Raw genomic sequence first — 21068 nt, 5'->3', positions numbered from 1 at the left:
TGATTTCCTATTCATTTACAGTCGGTGATTTCTTGCCAGCTGTCCTTCCTGCATTTGGCGACTGCAGCTGTGTTGCTTTTATCCTGGATTATGTGTTTAACTTCTTTGACTTTGACCAATCATACAGTTTGCTGAGTAGAATTGTCAATTTTTGTGATTGGTCACATCGTGCAAACACCGGCCCTTTTATGAGAACGCACTCACAGCCAGATTGAGAAACCCCGGGTTGATGTACTTGACGAGTGTGATTGTTGTTAGGGTTAGTTAAGCCAGATAAGAAAAGAGACCCGGGCTATGTTGAACTCTCCTCATAGCTCAGGCCTTTTATATCAGGTGAATAACAACAGCACCAAACATGGATGAGTGGAAAAAGATCTCATAATTACTTTCAGCCAGTATTCTTTTGGTCATTAATTCATATATGTAATGTATCTCACTCAGCCTGTCCTTCAAAGTGCCAGTGTGCCCAAAGTAAACACAGAGGTGTCTGAGATTGAGGGCCGTGAGGTCACCGCGGATACGTGATGACAGCTCAAGGCAGATGCCTGACTCCTGAGGGGTCACCCGCTCTGTCTGCCAGCAGGGGCCTGAGGCACATAAGGAAGTATGGAAGGTGAAAGAGCGAGTGCTGAGAGCAAAGAATGTGACCACTGAGGTTCTGGATCCATACTTGGCCTATACTATTTTTTTCATGACTGAATTAATATAAAACATGTACACAGGTCAATACATCTTTACACAGCCTAATACTTTGTTTGTTGGGACTGGTCGCTACGCCCACCTCGCGCTCTACCGAGAAACCTCTAGTGTCCGCTCAGTGCGGCAGCGACAGCGTTAAAAGCGCTCAGCCAGTCTCCACCTTTTATGTAAATCACAGAGAGAGCGTGAGTGGGACCGGAGGCGGAGAGAGCGCTCAGTGAATGGGGGGGGGGGGGGGAGTTGCCTTCACGGATGTTGTCCCTGCGCTCACAAGAACGAGGGAGTGGGTCCGCGTTTGCATCTATTCGGAAGGGATAGAAGCGATAGGCTGCCTTCGGACGCGAACGTGCAATCATGTCACGAGCGCCGGACTGTGCAAACGCGAGCATCTGAATAATCCATACAGGCGATAGGCGGACTCTACGGGAATAAAGCAATGGGTGGCCAGATAACGCGAAATGCCTTTTACGGTAAGAAACCCGTATGTGTGGCTGCATGTTTGGGGAATAAACGTGGTATTAAAACGGCATTGTATCGGCCCAGCTGTGGTCATGTGGTTCTCCTGTGTTCAACTGATAGAGTGTAGTATTAGCTTTATGCTCACAGCACTGGCTGTGTTATCACCATCAGGTACCATACTGCCACTACAGCCTATTCGTTGGCCCCAATTACGTCACTCACTCCGGTAATTAGAATAAAGGACCGACACGCGCAGCTGTGTTCACTTTTGATTAACGCCCCCTCCTCCTCCTCCTCCTCGCGCTCCTATGAAGAAGACCCATCTCCCGTTGAAAACTGCTGTGAAGTGTTCAGATGCCGAGGGCTCAGGAGCGCCAACATGTCAGTAGGAAAGTTGCGGGGTTTCCCTCTGCTCGGTGCTGTGGTGTGGTTTCCCCTCGTTCATAAAGAGACTCAGTGTGCAGCTGCGCTTCAGGACATCGATAGATCCTGTAACAGGAACAGGTCGAAGCAGTGTGATCAGTTATGGCTGTGAGCAAAACTACTAACTGTATTAAAAACTAAATAAAAAGTAACCTGTTTGGTATTTTGTCTTTAAAGTAGGGTGCTGTTTTTATATAGTTGCACATGGACCTCGTGGTTCTATGTGGAAACGACTGTCTTTAGGTTTCCAGGTGTATTTTAACCTTTTAATGAGCCTCCGGGGACTTTGTGGCTTTACTGTCAATAAACAGCGGATCTCATCAGTGAAGCTGCTGTGTTGGTTCATGGGTTAAATGTAAACCAGCTTTAGTCTCTGTGTGTCTTGTTTGATGCTCCCAGTGGTGACAAACGTTACACAAACAACATCATGATGTTTTTTTTACAACAAAAGTAGTTCTGCTCCTCCTCTCGTTCTTCCTCTCTATTACCATACAGAAGATAAACAATGCCAATGTCATACATCTGAAGCCTCTCCATGTTTCTATGGAATTATTATTAGCATGCCATTGTTATAACATGTTATTTGTGTGCACATATGTGTGCACCTGTTGGAGTTAATCCTGTTCCTACAGCCTCTTTTAGTTTGGACCACCTGATGGTTCTAATTAAAGCCTCAGGATTGATCCAATTAGTTGAAGACTGAGAGACTAAGACAGCAGGTCAAGGAAGCTGCTACCCCTTATAGGATCAAGGCCAAACGCCTCATAAACATTCAAATACAATAATTACAGTTAAATTCTGAGATGATTCACTGTTGTGGTAACATTTAAGTGTAAGCAGTGTGTATTTTGCATAAAACCTCTGACCTCTCCCCATACAATCCAGTCAGCAGAAAAAAGATTTTGGTTCTTGTAGAAATAATAATGTAACAACGAAATGTGACAACGTTACTACTGTAAATACATAACTGCCCTTAACAGACTTTCATACGTAACGTTACATGACACGCTACACAACGATGTAAAACAACGCTGCGTAATGAACATCAAGTCGGTCTACTTTTGGTTTCATGCTGGACACGAGCAACGGTCTCCTGGATGACGCTGCACTTAGTAAACTCTTGTTATATTCATTGCCCTGCGACTCTCAATAACAGTTGCTCTAAATACTAAGTAATTTCTTTCTTGTTGGCATGGTAGTAGGGGTGTAACGGTACGCGTATTCGTATTGAACCGTTCGGTACGAGGCTCACGATTCGGTACGCATGACGAACAGAATACATTTGAAAAAAAAAAAAAAAAAAAATCTTTTTTTTATTTTTACTTTATTTAACCAGGTAGTCCCATTGAGATAAAAAAAAATCTCTTTTGCAAGATGTAAGTAACTGTTGGGGTCTGACCATATGGCTTCAACATGTGCTGTGAACAAAGACAATCAGGCCTTCCTTTTTGCAAGCAAAGGTTTCATCCTGATTGTGGTTTGATGAGAGCAAACCTCCTCTGAAGGAATTTCACACTAGGGTGTGAATTCCCCCCCCCCCCAAAAACGATGGTTCCTGAAGTCACCGAATGCACCGCTGCAATCTCATTTGTCGAGCCAGTGAGCACACAAACGCTCTCTTCGCTCGGACCCCTGTCCAGGCCACAGAAGATTCAGCTTTCCCCTCCAGCGTCACGCTAGCGACGCTGGCCACGAGGAAGCAACGGCCTTGTCCCCTCCTCAAACCCTGACAGGTCACGAGCCATTTCGCTGGACGAAACAGCCGTGTTCGATACTGAGTAAGGCTCCCTTACCCCGCCGAGACAAATCCCTCCCACGACCCGTCTCCGCTTCTTTTTCTTTTTGTGTGCACACTCCGGCAGGAAGACGTCTAATCCTCTCCTGACCGATGATTCCCGGGGAGACGGACGGACCACGTCGTCTCAGCTGAAGTTAACTTGTCCTCTCTGCAGCGAGTACAGATCGGACCTGCGTTTCACTCCAGAGCGAGCCCACGCCACGACGGCCCGAAGCCGGCTGCAAAGCCGCGCCGACCAGCAAGCTCCCCCTGTGCCCCTTCCTGACGAGGAAAAACGACAACTTCCCCACGAACACTTTTCCCTTGCTCCGAAGCATCTAAAAGTAAGGTTCATGGTATCTGGGCATAGCTTAGCTTAAATTAACTTAAGTTTAATTCAGGTCATTTCATTTATGTGTTGATATTCCCGTATTTTGTTGTGAGAAGTTACTGTCGCGCGATATCAAGGTATTGCGTAATCCATCGTGGACCGAAGCGCCGTCTGTGTATTAAACTGCTATAACTGTCTGCATTTAGATAAATCGCTGCGAGTAGATGCAGAGTTTGTGTATTATTACATCAGAGACGTGATGAGAAGCACTACGCTCATCTCACCGCAGCGATAGAGATCTGTTTATTTGGGGATTATTTGATTTCATTTTGTTTCTTGCTCTATTTCCTTGAATCGATTCTGTGAGTGAAGTGGAAACGCGACTATCGTGCACAAGCGTCGTCAGTTCGCGAAGCGACAACGGCAGCTTGTGCAAGATACAGTCTGCGACCCTCACACTCACTACGACGCGACGCCGCACACAGAAACTCTGATTCCTCTCTCTGCCCTTTTATTTCTCTTGGTTTTCCGTAACTTGCATACACATAGTCTGCCCCTGGGTAACCCCGTTGCCTATTGTCCCAACTCACGCGATGCATCGGCACATGTGATTACATCCAGCAATCTCACCGCCATTTTGTCAGAGTCCCTCGACTGCGCCATCTGGTGGTAGTTTAGCTGTAGTTCTTTAAGGCACCTCCCCTCACACACACGTGACTACACAGAGACTCCCCCTCCGCCATCTTTGTAATTTTCGACTGTCGTTTTAAGACCCCCCCCCTTTCTTTTCACCCACACACACTTGTACATACATACACCCTCACCCATTTTATTCATTTGTTTTGATATTAGGCATATACAATTGTATGATAGTTTGTTGGTTGCAATGTTAATTGATTTGATCATTTACTATTTTGATTTAATAAACTCTGTTATACTTTAAGGAGCAGTCGTCTGTGATTACTTGTGCATATGTGTGTAATAAAACTGTATGTAGTAGCCTTGTGTACGAACTTAAACCTTCACTGTCACTTCGAATGTGTAGTTGCACCCAACTATTGACATTACGAGTGGCCACTAATTATGAGACTTAGTTTTATCGTTTGTACCCGTTGTTATTAATAATCATTAATAATTGTTACATACATTAATAATTCTATTGATGTCGAGAATTCAGTTTCTTAAATGCTGATAACCCAAACACGCTCCTTTACGTTCCCAACATAACAATACTACATAACATTAAGGAGCAGTTTTTGTTTTTTATGCTTATGTGTTGCTAAGAAGACACCCCAGAAGATGGGTCACTCAGGTATAGTTCCATCATTGTTCAAAGTCAAAGAATAACTTTATGATGTTAGTTGTAATGAATAAATATATTTTAAAATCAAGTACATTTCTCTAGCATTTATAGTTTTCTACTGTACCGAAACATACCGAACCGTGGCTCCACTGTATCGTACCGAACCGTGAATTTTGTGAACAGTTACACCCCTACATGGTAGGTTTCTACGTGCAGACTGTGTGTTTTTGCCAAGCATAACTTTGTAAATGGTCCCGTTTATCATTGTATGCTAATGCTAATAACACTGAAAAGAAAAATCTGAGCGGATGTCAATGTAGAGCTAGTCTGCGATGCCGGGGGTTGACACGCCTAGATCCCTGCTCTTGACTGACGCCCAGCTCACATTGTACCCGACCCCAATGCCTATCCCACCACAGGGCCAGATTTTTCGGGCTGTGCCTGGCCGATCCACATGGTTCCCATTTTTTTTAAAGAGGGGCCTGGGAGTGTGCTCCAATTATCACACTGCTCAGCTTCCCCGGGGAAAGTTTATTCCACGGTGGTGGAAAGAAGGCTCCGACTGATTGTTGAACCTCAGATCCAGGATGAGCAATGCAGATTTCGTCCTAGCCTTGGAACAGCAGCCAGCTCTTTACCCTTGCAAAGGGTCATGGGAGGTTGCCCATTTTGCAGGAATACTGGGTACCTGGGTCGTTGCTACGAGCCATCTGGTCCTTGTATGACCAAAGTGAGGGCTGTGTCCGGATACTCCAACAAAGTCAAGCATGTTTCCAGTGCGTGTTGGCCTCCGCCAGGGTTGTCCCTCGTCACCAATCCTGTTTGTGATTTTCATGGACAGGACTTCGAGGCGCTGCTGGGGAGAGTAGAGTGTCCGGTTTGGGGACCTCAAAATTGCATCCCTGCTTTTTGCAGATGATGTGGTTCTATTGGCTCCTTCAGAACGTGACCTTCAGCACGCACTGGGGCAGTTTGCAGTCAAGTGTGAAGCAGTCTGGATGTGAGTCAGTTCCTCCAAGTCTGAGGCCATGGTTCTCTGCCAGAAAATGGTGGATTGCCCCCTCCAGGTTGGGAATGAGTCACTGCCCCAAGCGAGGGAGTTAAAGTATCTCGGGGTCTTGTTCACCAGTGAGGATAAAATGGAGCGCGAGATGGACAAGCGGTTCGGTGGGGGTCAGCAGGGCTGCAGGCCTTGAACCGGACACGTCCGACTGGTAAGAGGCCCCGGGCTAGACCCAGAACACGCTGGAGGGATTACATATCTTGTCTCGCCTCGGGGTTCCCCAGGAAGAGCTGTAAAGCGTTGCTGGGTAGAGGGACGTCTGGAATTCCCTCCAAAGCCTGCTGCCCCTGCTAAGCCCTGGCCCTGGATAAGCAGAAGTAAATGGATGAATGGATGTAAATGTAGCATAATTAAATCTGTGATATTAAAAATAAAAAAGAAAGAAAGGTTGTTTCTTTGAATTTAAATAACAAATCTGAAGTTTCTCTGCATTTGTTCCTAAACAAGATGTATCCAAGCCGATCTTCTTGGGAACACCCACTCCACAAACCGTGATCTTTTTTTTTTTTATCTGTTCCAATAGAATGGCAAAGTGGGAGGAGCCATGGGAAGTAAGCCACCAGTAACAACATGAGTGTTACTGGCTGTTTCAAAAGTTAATGAAGCTCTGATTGGTGGATCACCTCAGGCTAACCTGTTCAACCACAATCAGTAATGCTGCGTTCACACCGGTCGCGTTGATTTTTTGACACACTGCTAAATCGCGTCCAACGCACTGCAAAAACGCGTCCAAACGCACCACCGGTCGTGTTCACACCAAACGCCGCAAAATCGCTCCGTGCCGGAGAGGGGGCGTGGTTTATCGTCCTGGAAGCCTGGAAGCCGTTCACCTGGCCATCATTTCTTTCCACTATCAACCATGAAAGGAATAAGGACAATTGCTGCTTTGTACGTGTTGTGGAAGTCCCTCAAACGTCGGAATGCCAAACGCCGTCATGTCTGGTTCAGAGGAGCTCCGTGGATTGTATCGAGCTGTATTCACTGTCTAGCAAGCCACAGGTCGCTGTTTACTACAGCTGTAGGAACACAAAAAAGCAACTGATTTGGCTGTGATTCAACGGCAATAAACCGACAAAAGTTTTTAAAATTTAAATGACCTTTTAATGAAAATAAACAATCTGGTTTAGTTTACCATTGCAACTGACTGTCGTTCCTTTGACAAGTTTGGTGATAGTGCATGAGGTAGAAACCCATTACTGGCTTCTCCAAGAAAAATATGTAAAAAACGGTATAAATTAATATGCATATCTTTTACATGCCCAATCTATCATATTTGCAAGTAAGGTTGCTATAGATATCAACAAAAACAGTTCGAAAAAAATCAAGATAATTCAATACCAAGTCATATTAATATCAAGCACTTTTGAGTCCCATGTTTCATAAATGTATATAGACAAAGACTGAGAATCAGTCAGTGGTACAACTTCCTCTTCCATAATTCAGTTTTTTTTAACGAGATGTCCAATACATTGGGAGGTAAAGGTTAGAAGCGTATGTTCTTTTACAAACTGTTTTTATTGTTCATTGAAAATGATATATTACTTTGTCCTTTTGTCAGCTTGTGTACTGTCTTCTGTAGAATGCTGTCCCCGGTGTCCCTTTAGCAGTCCTGTTTAATCCGTTAAATTGTTCACACACAAGTCATATGTATTGATCAGTTGGCTCTTGAGTTCTTTATCAAATTACAGTTTTTGCAATACTAACAAGCTGTACTTAGTGTTACATCACTTATTGGGAAATAAATCAGTATTTTGACACAATTTAGTGTTCAGAAATCGACTAATAGATAAGTGTATTTTATGTGACGATCACGGCTAATAGAGGCCTTCATTTAGAAAAGTCCTGATCACAAGTGAATGGGAAGAACAAGTGTCGCTATGGTGATCCACAGCCATTCATGGAAAGCATTTGATTGCTTCTGCTGCTTCTTTGAAGAAACCATGAGAATCATATTTCCACTTTCCTCCATATGTATGCTTTTGTAAATGAAGCTGCTAAAGAACCCCAGTTCTTGTTATGTAACTGTTTTCATGGAGGTAAGAGAAAGGCGTGACTGACTGAGGAACAGATAACGCTGTCCAATGTTTGCTCCTCAGACTTCAGGCGGCTGTGAAGCATCAGAGCACATCAGAACAGTGTTTGCTGAGTTAGTTGCACAATTGAGCCTGCCGAGTATGTGGGAGCTCCACTTCTTTGCTCGCGATTGACTGAAAGTGGGCCAGTGTCTGAGGCCGCACCGGCTGATTGGACGGAGCGTCTGGCTCCACATGATGTCAATTGGATTTCAGTATCCAAACACAAAGCAGAGACTGCAGAGCTGAAGAGACAATGAAACAAAGTCACGTTTCTTAACTTCTTGGAACAGTGATGTCAAGGGATATGCCACCGGTAATAAAGGCAATGGATATTTAATACAGCATGCAGTCCAACAGTTACCACTGAAAATATCTCCTCTTTCTTCTCCCGCTATCTTTATCTTTGTCTTTGTGTGTATGAGAGCAGGAGGTAGGAAGACAGAGCGCTGATCAGGGCTGACCGGTGGCTATGGAGTGACAGAAACACATGTCTCAGGGTCAAGTGGTATTGTTTCGAGTGTGTGTCAGTGTCTCCCATATGATTTAAACTTCCTCCTCCTCAACAGTCTGTCACAGGGCTGCACAATCAATCAAATATGAATCACGATCATTAACATTGACGTTTAAAATTGGAAAATCATGAAAAAAAACTGCTGCATATCAAACCAAGCGCTTCTTAAACTACCAGTCAGCCGACCGATCGGGATGATCTGGTTTCACTTTTGGGGAGCTGTCATGCTGCTGTGTATGCACCCTGCAGTAGCAGCCTGTGAGAAATGTTACACCAGCCGTCCAGAGTAGAATAGTGATGTACAGTATTACATCACGGTCATTTAGCAGACGCTTTTATCCAAAGCGACTTACAATTCAGATTCTATCACATTCATGGACTGTAGGTACAGCTTTTTGGGGTTAAGTGTCTTGCTCAAGGACATGCGACTAGCGGAGCCAGGGATCGAACCGCCGATCCTCTAATTGAAGGACGGCCCTGCTCTCCACAAGAACCTTATTTAAATAATTTATTACTTATTTAAATCATTTATTTTAATGAGTCTGAATGAAGCATGAAAATGTCCGTTTAATTTTGAGTAAAAAGTTTTGACCCGAATATTTGACTAGATATTTATTCGTTGGGTAGGTATTCAGTTTTAAATTCGTTATTCGGATACACACATATATATGTATATATATGTATATATATATATATATATATATATATATATATATATATATATATATATATATATGTATTTAAAATGTATCATTTTCTTAAAGGTTTGGTGTGTTTGTTAAAAAAATTTAACAAACACACCAAACCTTTAAGAAAATGCTTCTGAGTCAATTACAAATAGAAATGCAAACAACAATACTGTAGAATAACAGAATCATTTAAAATGAATGCCTTTACTGAAACCCAAAGACGCGCTGCATCGTGCTGTCATTTCAGCCGAGAACGGGGAAACGTCTGGCTGAGTCCCTGCTGAGTCATGTGATGAGATGTGAGCTTATAGCCAGAGCCCTCGCTGCCGTTACTTTTGTAGGAGCACAACCCACACAGGGCTCGGTCCGAAAGGGGCTGAGTGGAAGGTTCCGCAGGCTGCATTACGCACAAGCTTTCAGCCAGAGAGGTGGTGCGTAATGCACAGAGACACCAGCCTCAAAACGCCGCTGTTTAGAGGGAGAGGGCCCAGAAATGACTTTGAGGTATACGCTCAGACAGCGATGATGGCGAGGAGACTCTGAGCGCAGACGGAGGCGTGTCTGCACGCTTACGTTTCGGACATAAGCAGGGATGTAGCACATGGAAGGGAAAGCAGTGCTCTGTTTGTTGAAACGTGAAAGTACAATGAATGCATGTTGTCCCGAAAATCAATAAATAATCCTGATGAATAATGGTGATCAAAATAATAGTGACCATCCTTTTAGCCATAACGGTGCAGCCCCAGTCAACACACACAGGTTGGACCAACCCTGACCCTCCTAGTACAACCAAGCATTGAACCTTCAGGCCTATTTGGGTCCCATCCAGTCTTGTGTTTGCCGGTTTTTTTGGACACTTGTTCCATCTTTACCCTTTCCTGCTCCCCTCTCCTCTATCCTTGCCTCCTCTCTTCTTTCTCCTCATCTGTCCCTCTCTGAGCTCTCTTGTCCTCTTCCATCCATGTCCCCTCTCTATAATCGAATGTTAAAGCTAGATTATGGTGGCGATCTGGATCAATGGTATCTGCAAATACTAGTCAGTAGAGCAAGTTCAGATGATAGAAAATGATTGATTGTACCCAGACGATTCACTATGTTTTACATGCATGTGAGTCAGAACGCCTCCACATGCTATTACAATGTATCCTCACTGGTGCAGTGAGTTTGCTTCGTTCCACAAGCTTACTTCTTTAGTCTAGTAAAGAAATATTTTGACACCCATTGTTCTTATTCAACAGAAAAATACAACTGTACACATTCTGAATTCAAGTTGCTCCCCTTCACTCTCATCAACGTCCTGCGACCTCGATGAGAGAGTGCAGTCGCTTTGCTGCTTGCTCTTGCCTCTGCACCTCTGCTTGCATTTTCTTGCTTCAATTTGCCAGATATATCACATATATCTTGCCAGATATATCACATATATCACTCTTCAACGTTTGAGTGAAGACAAATCCAGAAAGTCGTCGAGCTATTTGGATTGTTGGCTAATGCTAACTAGCAGCTAAGTTAAAGCTAAGTAGCAGCAAGATGCCTCCCTTCTCCACGGATGATGACTACAAACTCCTACAGAAGATTGCAGTCTTGGAAACAAAAATCCACCGACTAGAAGTAAACGTGGCGGTAAATGGACTGTGTGGGAATGATACCACTCTACCATGGACTCAAAACACTGGACAAACGCTAGCTAAGACACAGCTAACTAGCACAACCAGGCCTACCAAGAAACAGGAGGAGAGAGCAGATAATGAATCTTCAAATGGTAGTCCTCCCTGGAACTCTCGGTGCAAAGCCGAAGAGAAAATATGTGGGAGGATGACTAACAGGCAGAGCCCAGCGCCCTGAGATTTGTGATGCGACTGGCTGGCCTGCACTAGCACACAGGCAGAACTCCTCCTCAACCCCTGCACCCAGATGGACAAAGCAAAGGACAGCTAAGAAAAGTAAAACCTGCAAAACACCTCCACAACAACCAAGCCTACAACTTCAAAACAGATTTGCTCCATTGTCGCAGGATCCTAAATCTCCATCTGATGACCTGGATAAGCAGCTATCTCCTCAAAGCAGAGTAAGAACTGAGAGTAAATGTGAGAAAGGGCCGCAGGCAAAGCTAATGACTGGGCCTGAGACTCTGATTGTTGGTGACTATGCTGTAAAAGATGTCAGAAAACTGTGCAGCAAGAACACCAAAATACTCTGCTTTCTGAAAGATATGGTCTCTGACATGAGGTACAAAATTCTGGACATCGTAGCTGACTATCCCACAGCGAAAAACATCATTGTGCATACAGGAAGCTGTGATATTGTGAAACGACAGTCTGAAGTTCTGAAGCGAGACTTTATTGATCTGTTAAACACAGTCAGCTCTGTCAAGGCTGAGGTGTTCATCAGTGGCCCTCTCCCACCAGTCAGAGGAGGAGATGAAGGATTCAGCAGGCTGTTTGCACTGAACAAATGGCTGTCAACTGCATGTACTGACCATGCAGTCCATTTTATCAACAATTTCTACCTTTTCTGGGAGCGCAGACATCTTTTTACAGCGCATGGAGTTTGCCTAAACAAGTCAGGGGTAAAACTGTTTACCTCAAACCTATTTTTCTCCCTGCGTCACTCGTCCGTCCCTACTGCCAAGGACAAGATACAAGAGGAGTCTAAACAAGAGATAACCACACAGCATCGCCATGGAGACCTTACGGGAAGGATGCCCCCGCCTAACGACAGCCAAAAGGAGGAGTCTTCAACCTCATCATCAAGGACCGCCTCCGATCTCCCACTTTCCCCACCCTTCCTAGACGCGGAGTCTTTACCTCCCTCCCCAGCACCTACTTCAGGTCCATACTTTGGACTGGACCTCCCACTTTCCCCACCCTTCGTTGACGAGGAGTCTTTACCTCCCCTCCCCAGCACCTACTTCAGGTCCATACTTTGGACTGAAACTCCCACTTTCCCCACCCTTCCTAGACGAGGAGTCTTTACCTCCCTCCCCAGCACCTACTTCGGGTCCATACTTTGGATCGCAAGCCTCTCTCACACTCTCCCCATCCTCCCCCCACCTGGAGTTCACTGACCACATGAAAGAGCTGGTTATTGCTGGAACCAAACACACTCCTCTCCCCACTCCTCGACGGTACTACAACCATCCTCTGTCTCCCCTAAATAATTGACATCTTCTGGGTCCAGGCTACAAGGCTAATGATACCAATGACTCTATCCAGGAAAAGTCGGGGCCCTGTATGCAGCTAGCCGTTTCAATTCCTGTCCTGCAAGTTTATAGAAAAAGAAAGGTGAGGCTGCAAAGAAACAATAGTAAACATGCAAACTTATCAAACGTATCATACATTCCTCGTCAGCCTGTCCAAATAAATTGGGCAAAGAAAGCTTTAACCACATTAAACTTAGCTTTATTAAATGTCAGGTCTCTGTCAGGAAAAACATTTTTAATCAATGATTTTATTGTTAGGCACAAACTGGACATTTTGTTTTTAACTGAAACTTGGTTAAATCAAGATAACAGTGCAGCTGTTCTTATTGAATCAACACCTCCCAACTTCAGTTTCATGAGCGAAACAAGAGCGCATAAGAAAGGAGGTGGAGTTGCTGTTTTATTTAATGATTCTCTTCAATGCAAGCAGATGCCCTTTGGTCATTTTAGTTCTTTTGAATATGTGGCTCTGAATTCCAATCAAGCTTTATTCCTAAACATTGACAGACCGCCTAAATGCTGTGCAACCTTCTTTGATGAGTTTACTGAACTGCTGTCTGTAATCTGTATTGATTTTGACTGTGTTGTTATTGTTGGTGATTTTAATATCCATGGTGATAATCCCCAGGACAGAGTCTATAGAACTATGTGGTGTCCTTGATAACTATGATCTGACTCAGCATGTGACAGGACCCACCCACAACAGGGGGTACACTCTGGACCTAATCATCACCAAAGGTGTAAACATTTCCAAAGTTGCTGTGACTGATGTTGCACTCTCTGATCATTTCTGTGTTTTCTTTGAGAGTGCAATCTCCTTGCACACAAATGTCCAAACCAAGGTTGTGACAAAGCGTTACATCTCTGAAAACACCAGTGAACTATTTATTCAGAAGTTCTCCTCCACACCAGCCCTCTCTTGCCTCTCAGTCAATGAGCTTGTAGATGGCTTTAATTTTAAAGTAAAAAATATTGTTGATGCCATTGCACCCACTAAAGTGATGGTTGTCTCGGGTAAGCAAAGATCTCCTTGGAGAAATGCTACGTTGGTCAAAATGGAGAAACGAGAGTGTCGGAAAGCTGAGCGCAGGTGGCGAAAAACTAATCTCCAGGTTCACTGTGACATCTATAAAGAGAGACTTCGCAATTATAATTTGGGACTTAGAAATGCAAGGCAGTCATTCTTCTCTGACATCATAACCAAAAACAAGAACAATACACGCGCCTTATTTGCTACTGTCGACAGGCTAACAAACCCTCCAGTGTCTGTAGCTGCTGAACTCCAATCCACCTGGGCATGCAATCAATTTGCCTCCTTTTTTACTGACAAAATTCAGAAAATTAGACAAGCAGTCAGTGCCTCCACATCAACCACAGGATATGTGTTGTCCCGATCTCTGAATAACATCCATTCAAATATCATGACACTATTTCATTCAATCGACCGTAGAAGCCTAGAAGACATTATACAACATCTGAAGTCATCCTCCTGCTGCTTGGATATTCTACCAACACACTTTTTCAATAATATTTCAAACTGCATGACCACTGATCTCTTACAAATTGTAAACACATCCCTTCTCTCAGGTGTCTTCCCACAAGCCCTAAAAACTGCAGTTATTAAACCGCTCCTAAAGAAGGTTAGTTTAGACTCCGCAACGATGAAAAATTATTGGCCAATATCAAACCTCCCATTTTTAAGTAAAATAATTGAAAAAGCGGTTTTGCAACAGCTGACCAACTTCTTGACCGTAAATAACTGCTTTGATGTTTTCCAGTCAGGCTTTCGACAGCACCACAGCACTGAAACTGCTCTTGTTAAGGTTTTCAACGACATCAACTTAAACATAGACAATGGCAGAAGTTCAGTCTTAGTGTTACTAGATCTCAGTGCTGCATTCGACATGGTCGACCATGCCATACTCCTAGAGAGACTAAAAATCTGGGTGGGACTCTCTGGCACAGCACTTAACTGGTTTGAATCCTACTTGAAGGGCCGAGAATACTTTGTGGCTGTAGCTGATTACACATCAGAGCTGACTAAAATGACATGTGGTGTTCCCCAAGGTTCAATACTGGGGCCTCTTCTGTTCAACATCTACATGCTTCTACTAGCTCAGATTATGGAAAACAACGACGTGTGTTCTCATAATTATGCAGACGACACACAAATCTACATAACTATGTCACCAGGGGACTATAATCCCATACAAGGGCTGGGTAACTGCATTGAACAAATCAACAACTGGATGTGCCAGAATTTTCTTCAATTAAACAAAGATAAAACAGAAGTAATTGTTTTTGGTACCAAGGATGAACAATTGAAAATCACCGCTCAGCTTCAGTCACTGATGTTAAAACCCACAAACCAAGCCAGAACTCTAGGTGTAGTTATGGATTCAGACCTCAACCTGAACAGCCATATCAAGACAATTACAAAATCAGCCTGTTATCACCTGAAGAATATATCAAGGATTAGAGGACTTATGTCTCAACAGGATTTGGAAAAACTTGTCCACGCATTTATGTTCAGCAGACTGGACTACTGTAACGGTGTGTTTACAGGTCTCTGTAAAAAGTCTGTCAGAAAGCTGCAGCTGATTCAGAACGCTGCAGCTCGAGTCCTCACTAAGACCAGGAGGGTGGATCACATCACTCCAGTTCTGAGGTCTTTGCACTGGCTTCCTGTCCAACAAAGAATTGACTTTAAAATCCTGCTGTTGGTTTACAAAGCACTGAATGGTTTAGGGCCAAAATACATCTCTGATCTGCTGCTACCTTATGAACCATCCCGACCCCTCAGGTCGTCTGGGACCGGTCTACTTTCTGTTCCCAGAGTCAGAACTAAACATGGAGAAGCAGCGTTCAGTTTTTCTGCTCCACATATCTGGAACAAAGTCCCAGAAAGCGGCAGGTCTGCTGAGACCCTCAGCTCATTTAAATCAAGATTGAAGACCTTTCTGTTTGCTGCTGCCTTTTATTGAACCATATTCAATTAATATATTAATCAATTTCTGCATTTTACTACTGAATTTTATTTCTTACACTGTTTCTTTAATTGTTTTTAAATCTCCTTTTCTTTTGCCTTATGTTTTGATGATTTTAACGGTTTTATGTGACGCACTTTGAATTACCTTGTTGTTGAAATGTGCTATACAAATAAACTTGCCTTGCCTTCACTGAACTACGACCAGCTTATTAGCCTTTTACCTCATAACTGGACATAGAAACTAAATAAAAAGAACGAAACACGTTGTTTTTCTCAGCCATTGCTCGGCTGCTGAGCAGCGTCTCTCACTCCTTCTTTGGAGTCAGATCATTACATTCGCAAAATACCATGACCAAAATTCCCCCAAAAAGCCAATATATTTTTTCAATCACCCAACCCAGTCTCGTATTCTCATGGTCCCATAGAGCTATTCTCTCTGCCTAGAAACATAACATTTTGTCTGCGTCTCAGCAACAGACCTAATGTACGTATGTAAGAGCAAAGCTGATGTGTGGAAGTGTTGGATTTATCCTTCTGGGCAGAACAGACATTTGTGAAATCATGAAAATGTCTTTGAAAACCCAACCCGCTCCTTGAAAACAGATCAAATTTGCATCATGAAGACAAAGTCAGGATGAATGAATAATGAATAATGACAAAGCAAATTGCACGTCAGCCTTATTTTTACAATGTAAGCTATCGTAAGGCAAGAAAGCAGCCACCCAAGAGCAGCGAATCTAGTGTCAACAGTTTTAAATTACAGGATCACCTGAGGCTCCTCTGACCAGTGTCATTATGGAACCCCCCCCCCCCCCCCCCGTCAAGCCACATTACGTGGGCACGACTCTATCAATGCATCATCAAAACTGAAGCAATAGATTTGTCATGATGTTGCCTAGCAGCACGTCAAGTCCTTTGGTTACCACCAACAAAATGAGTGATGAGCCCGTAATGAGTTCTTGGTACCTGTCCCCAGGTAGAATAGCAGCTACAGTTGCTGTCTCCACCGCAGTGGTTGTCTCCCTGTCATTGAGCCACACAGTCGATTGGGTTTCACACACTGGGCCTATGGCGTCCGTCACACACGTATGAATGGAGATCAGGAAGAAGAGGAAATATAATACCCTGTTAACTACAGTGTAAAAGGCACATATCGATAAGCTGCGTAAAGCCATCCTGAGCTGTATTTTGATGCATCTAAGCCTAAATGATAATGTGTGTGATTAATGGCCGCTATTATTGTGTGATTCATTTCACAGTTGCTTTTACATCAGGCTGGAATGCCGTTTTGTCACGAGTCAGTGGGATTGAATACATCATCCAGACACTTCTATGTAAACAACATTAAGATGCGGTTTGTCATTGGCCTCCAGGCTCGTCGTGGCGTCGTAAATGCCACTGTCAATGGATCTACGGAGAGCAACGTCAAATAAAGACCTTAAGAGGAACATTTTACACTGATAATCTTTTGTGAAGGACGAAATTCATGCGTTTACCTTGATGACATGGTGATGATTGCAAATATTCCAGGAGAACTTCATGAGTCAACATGATATTCAAATATTGCAAATATGTTTTTTATTAACACATTGTTTTGGTAATGGATCTAAAGCCCAGCAGTACATTAATAATCATAATTATGTTATTTTATGTAACATCCAGCACTAGCCTGCTTGTCCTGAAATAGCTTTAAAGGTGTGTGTGTGTGTGTGTTTTAACCTAGTCTCCAATGAAGAGTGTTAACTGGACTGTACATAGCAACAAGAGGAGGGAGTGGGTTGCCTGTGCTTCGTAAGCTGAATGTTAGACTCATCATGTTTCCACGGCGCTAAAATCCTTAATCATTAATGATGGGGAACTGGATCGATGGTATCTGCAAATACTAGTCAATAGAGCAATTTCGCTTCACAAAAGATAAATAATTGTTTGTACACATGTTTTACATGTATGTGAATCAGAATGCCTTCTTATTACACCGTATCCTTAAAGAGCAGTTCATATGATATCTTACAGAAAGTTATTTTTTATTATTTTGTGCGTTCTACGAATCTCCAGCCACATGAGCCATTGGTGTGCCTGCACAAGCCCCTGCAATGCAGAACATGTTGCTCAGGCAGCAAAATTACCTGCTTAGGTTTGGGAGACGGACGTATGTTTGTTAGGTAACTTACTCTCGAGGTGTTAACAACCAAATTAAGGGAAATAAACTTCCCGCCCTACTGGCTCACAATTCTGTGGGTTATTGACAAACTCGTAAATGACTTGTAGGTGTGAGTAGGAACAGCCTGGCCATTTAGTCAACTCACCACACCCTGCAAATGTTAATCACACAATACTTAGCACACCTTTGAAAAAATATCAAACTTTGATTATTTGAAAATAATATTCGACCTAATTCCATATGATACAGCTTAACTGTTACCTTATGTGACCATTTCATTTGGAGAATAGCTGTTACAGTTGTTCCCCAGCACCAGGCAGTAAATATTTGAATAGTTTTCTCCCTCCTTATAAAATCCTATTTGCATGGTAAACCACTTTGGTGATGGTTGGTGAGTAATTACACAACTCTAGATAAATGAACACACACACAGCTCACCTCTGAAATGGTTTGAGATGAGTTTACTGCTCCATAGAGATGTCCATTGGCGTATGACAGATGTGTAGTGTTGTCAGCAGTGGGATAAAGACCTCTTCTCTCTGGGGCAGAGGAATACAAGCTTTTTACCCTGTTCCTCCATAATAACACATTCTTGACCTTTAGTAAATGGCTCCTGCGAGGCTGTTTAAACTGCCTTTTCACAGATAACACATGCATCAATCTGCATGCACAAACAGCATTTTTTTTAAGAGGCAGCTCTCCGATTGATGTTAACAGGAGCCATTTTCAAGCCGTTTACATCAAGGGGTCACATATCAGGCTCTGTGGACGTGAGCATATACCGGTACTCTCGGATTTGTATTGCTGAGGTAATTGGAGGACTGAGCTCAGCCGCTAGGCTCGAGGCTGCTTTGGTCCGTCTAATAACTTTAAACTACAGCACGGGATAGAAGTGTACACACTGAATCTTTAACAGTTGAACTACTATCTGAAAAATCTGGGAAAAGGATGGAGAGATTTTTCAGAGTGGCAGAAATGAAGTAAGATGTTATCTTTTCTCTGTGAACTGATATTCGTGTTTTGTTTGAGTGGACTCCCAGAAACCACACTCCAGCTTAGTTGCAAAAAGCTACCATCTGAGACCATAAATATCTTGTTGTTGTATCGGAGCAAACAAAAGCCATCTGTTGTATCCTAGCTGATAGCCGCAGAGTGAAAGAGTGCGCTGATCAAGACCTTTAGACACATGGGGTTGCTAAGGAACATGAATTTACACATAGCCTGTTCCCTCTACAGCAGCTGCGCCTCTTTAGAGCCCAGTAATTCATTCAGCTCAATCTGCCCAGGACCATGTGCAGCACATTCAACAACTACTCTCCTGCGGCTCTGCCTAAGACAAAAGGCTTCAGCAGTGCTCGGAGTTTGGGGCCAGATTGAGCGGTAGATGCGTACAGGGGGAAAAAACTGGACTGGGCATTACCAGATGAACACAGATGAGAGGGAGAGGATGGAGACAAAAGGAAGAGAGAAACATAAAGCTGCATGGTCTTATCAGGACATCTGCTGCTGCCATTGTGTCAGCTTTCATCCGTTTGTTTGTCAGACAGCCCTCGTTGATTATGACAGTGGTATATGTGTTGATGGTGTAGATTTTCTTACAATGTCTTCTTGCCGGCGACAGACGTGGCCGGAGACATTATGCGTTCAGATCGTCTGTCCGGCCATTTTCTTGACGCTATTTCAGGAACACCTGGAGGGAATTTCTTCAAATTTGGCCCAATCACCAACTGGACTCAAGGATGAACTGATCACTTTTGCAAAACACATTTGCGGCCATAACACAATAATTCAAATGATATTTATGACACAAATGTCTGACTGGATTAAGCGATGACATGGATGTAAACTACAACTTGACTGGCTGGAAGAGGCATAGAAGTGTGAGGCTTCCAGTTCCCATAGATAGGTATTCAAACATTTGGTGTTGAAATGTGTCCAGCATAGCTGACCAGAGTTTGATTGGAGAAAAAAAAAAATCAAGTAACCGAAACATCAGCGTAAACACTGGGTTTTGCTGATGTTTATGCCGATGCATCAGTTCCTCTGATTTGAAGAGCTTGGGTTTGTTTCTAGCCAGTAAATCATACGGGGAGAAATCTATCAAAGAAGAGACAGACATTCCAATTTCTCCACTGACTTGAATGGTCCATAATGCAACACAGCTGGGAAACATGTATATCTCAACCTGAATGAAATGCTGATCACTTACTGATGTGAGACCAGAGTAGACCAGACAAGTTAAGAGTCTGTTCTGTGGGCACAACAAAAAATTTTTTAACAAACCACTTTACCACAAAATACTGGAATGTTCAAACACAAATACTGAAACTTATGGAAATCATTTAACATCCTAGAATGATGGTATATAACATAGTCTTACGCTTGCTTTCAGAATACTAATTCATCAATTTTAATCTGGTGGTTTCCAGCTCTGGAAAATCTTTGCTCTTGCTCCAGTGCATGTTGATTCTAGTAGCTGCTCGAGTGATCACACCCCGTCAGCCACTCTGACTCAGACACATTTACTGCCATCTGGATGCTTCAATTATCAAGTCAGTCGAGCCTTCCTCTGCAACTTTGATTGCAAAATGAAATTATTTATTGGGCTGCTTTCTTTTGTACAGAAATAATGTCTTAATCTCAGTTTATATTTAGACAAGTAATGGATCTTGTTATTCATATGTATGGTCTAAGTGGAGAGCAGGGCCGGCCTTCAATCAGAGGAGCGGCGGTTCGATCCCCGGCACCGCTAGTTGCATGTCGATGTGTCCTTGAGCAAGACACTTAACCCCAAAATTGCTCACGTAGCTGTGCCTACGGTGTATGAATGTGATAGAATCTGAATTGTAAGACGCTTTGGATAAAAGCGGATAAAAGCTGTAATGTGTGGTATGTAATATGTTCTCACTCTCAACTCCTTAAACACTGATGCTTGGTCAGTGCCCCTCTGTGTCTGATACGACGCACAGAGACACCCTTTAGTGTCTGTATGCGACGCCATCTAACGCCAATGTAAACCCATCCACGTCAGTATTAGACGCTCAGAGCAACGGACGCAGTATAAAGAGCAAATAAAGTCTGCTTAAGACAGAGGTCAGGGTGGATGGTTGGATCAAACAACGGACAGGTATCCAACTGAACAGACCATCATATCACATTCAAAAGGGCCCTTCGTCCTGGAAAAGTTCCGTATGTGAATAACTGAGGAGCATAATTACTTGGACATGTGTTGCAATGTAGACCTGCATGGAGATTTGCTTTTCACCCTGCAGGACCCTGCATGTGATTATGGCTGATTAGCTTATTAGTCCATGCTCGCAAATAATCAACAAAGAACCCAAATACAAGAACTCAGGAATCTTAGATTATGTGGTCATATCTGATGTTAT

General features: G+C 43.3%; 1 protein-coding gene across 1 annotated transcript in view; it reads left to right on the top strand.

The window, feature by feature from the left end:
* Window positions 1-1035: 1035 nt before the first annotated feature.
* neurl1aa (neuralized E3 ubiquitin protein ligase 1Aa) overlaps window positions 1036-21068 on the top strand; it is a gene marked incomplete at its 3' end in the record, with an annotated part of 53633 nt that continues 33600 nt past the window's right edge. Inside the window, exon 1 of the mRNA XM_079277778.1 lies at window positions 1036-1169. Within this exon, the coding sequence (XP_079133904.1) occupies window positions 1136-1169 (34 nt within the window). The 5' untranslated portion in view covers window positions 1036-1135. The remainder of the gene's footprint in view (window positions 1170-21068) is intronic.

This window comes from Melanostigma gelatinosum, assembly GCF_949748355.1.
Source record: "Melanostigma gelatinosum genome assembly, chromosome: 11".
Taxonomy (NCBI): domain Eukaryota; kingdom Metazoa; phylum Chordata; class Actinopteri; order Perciformes; family Zoarcidae; genus Melanostigma; species Melanostigma gelatinosum.
Note: the sequence above shows the minus strand (reverse complement) of the source record. Positions and strands in the feature narration are given on the sequence as shown.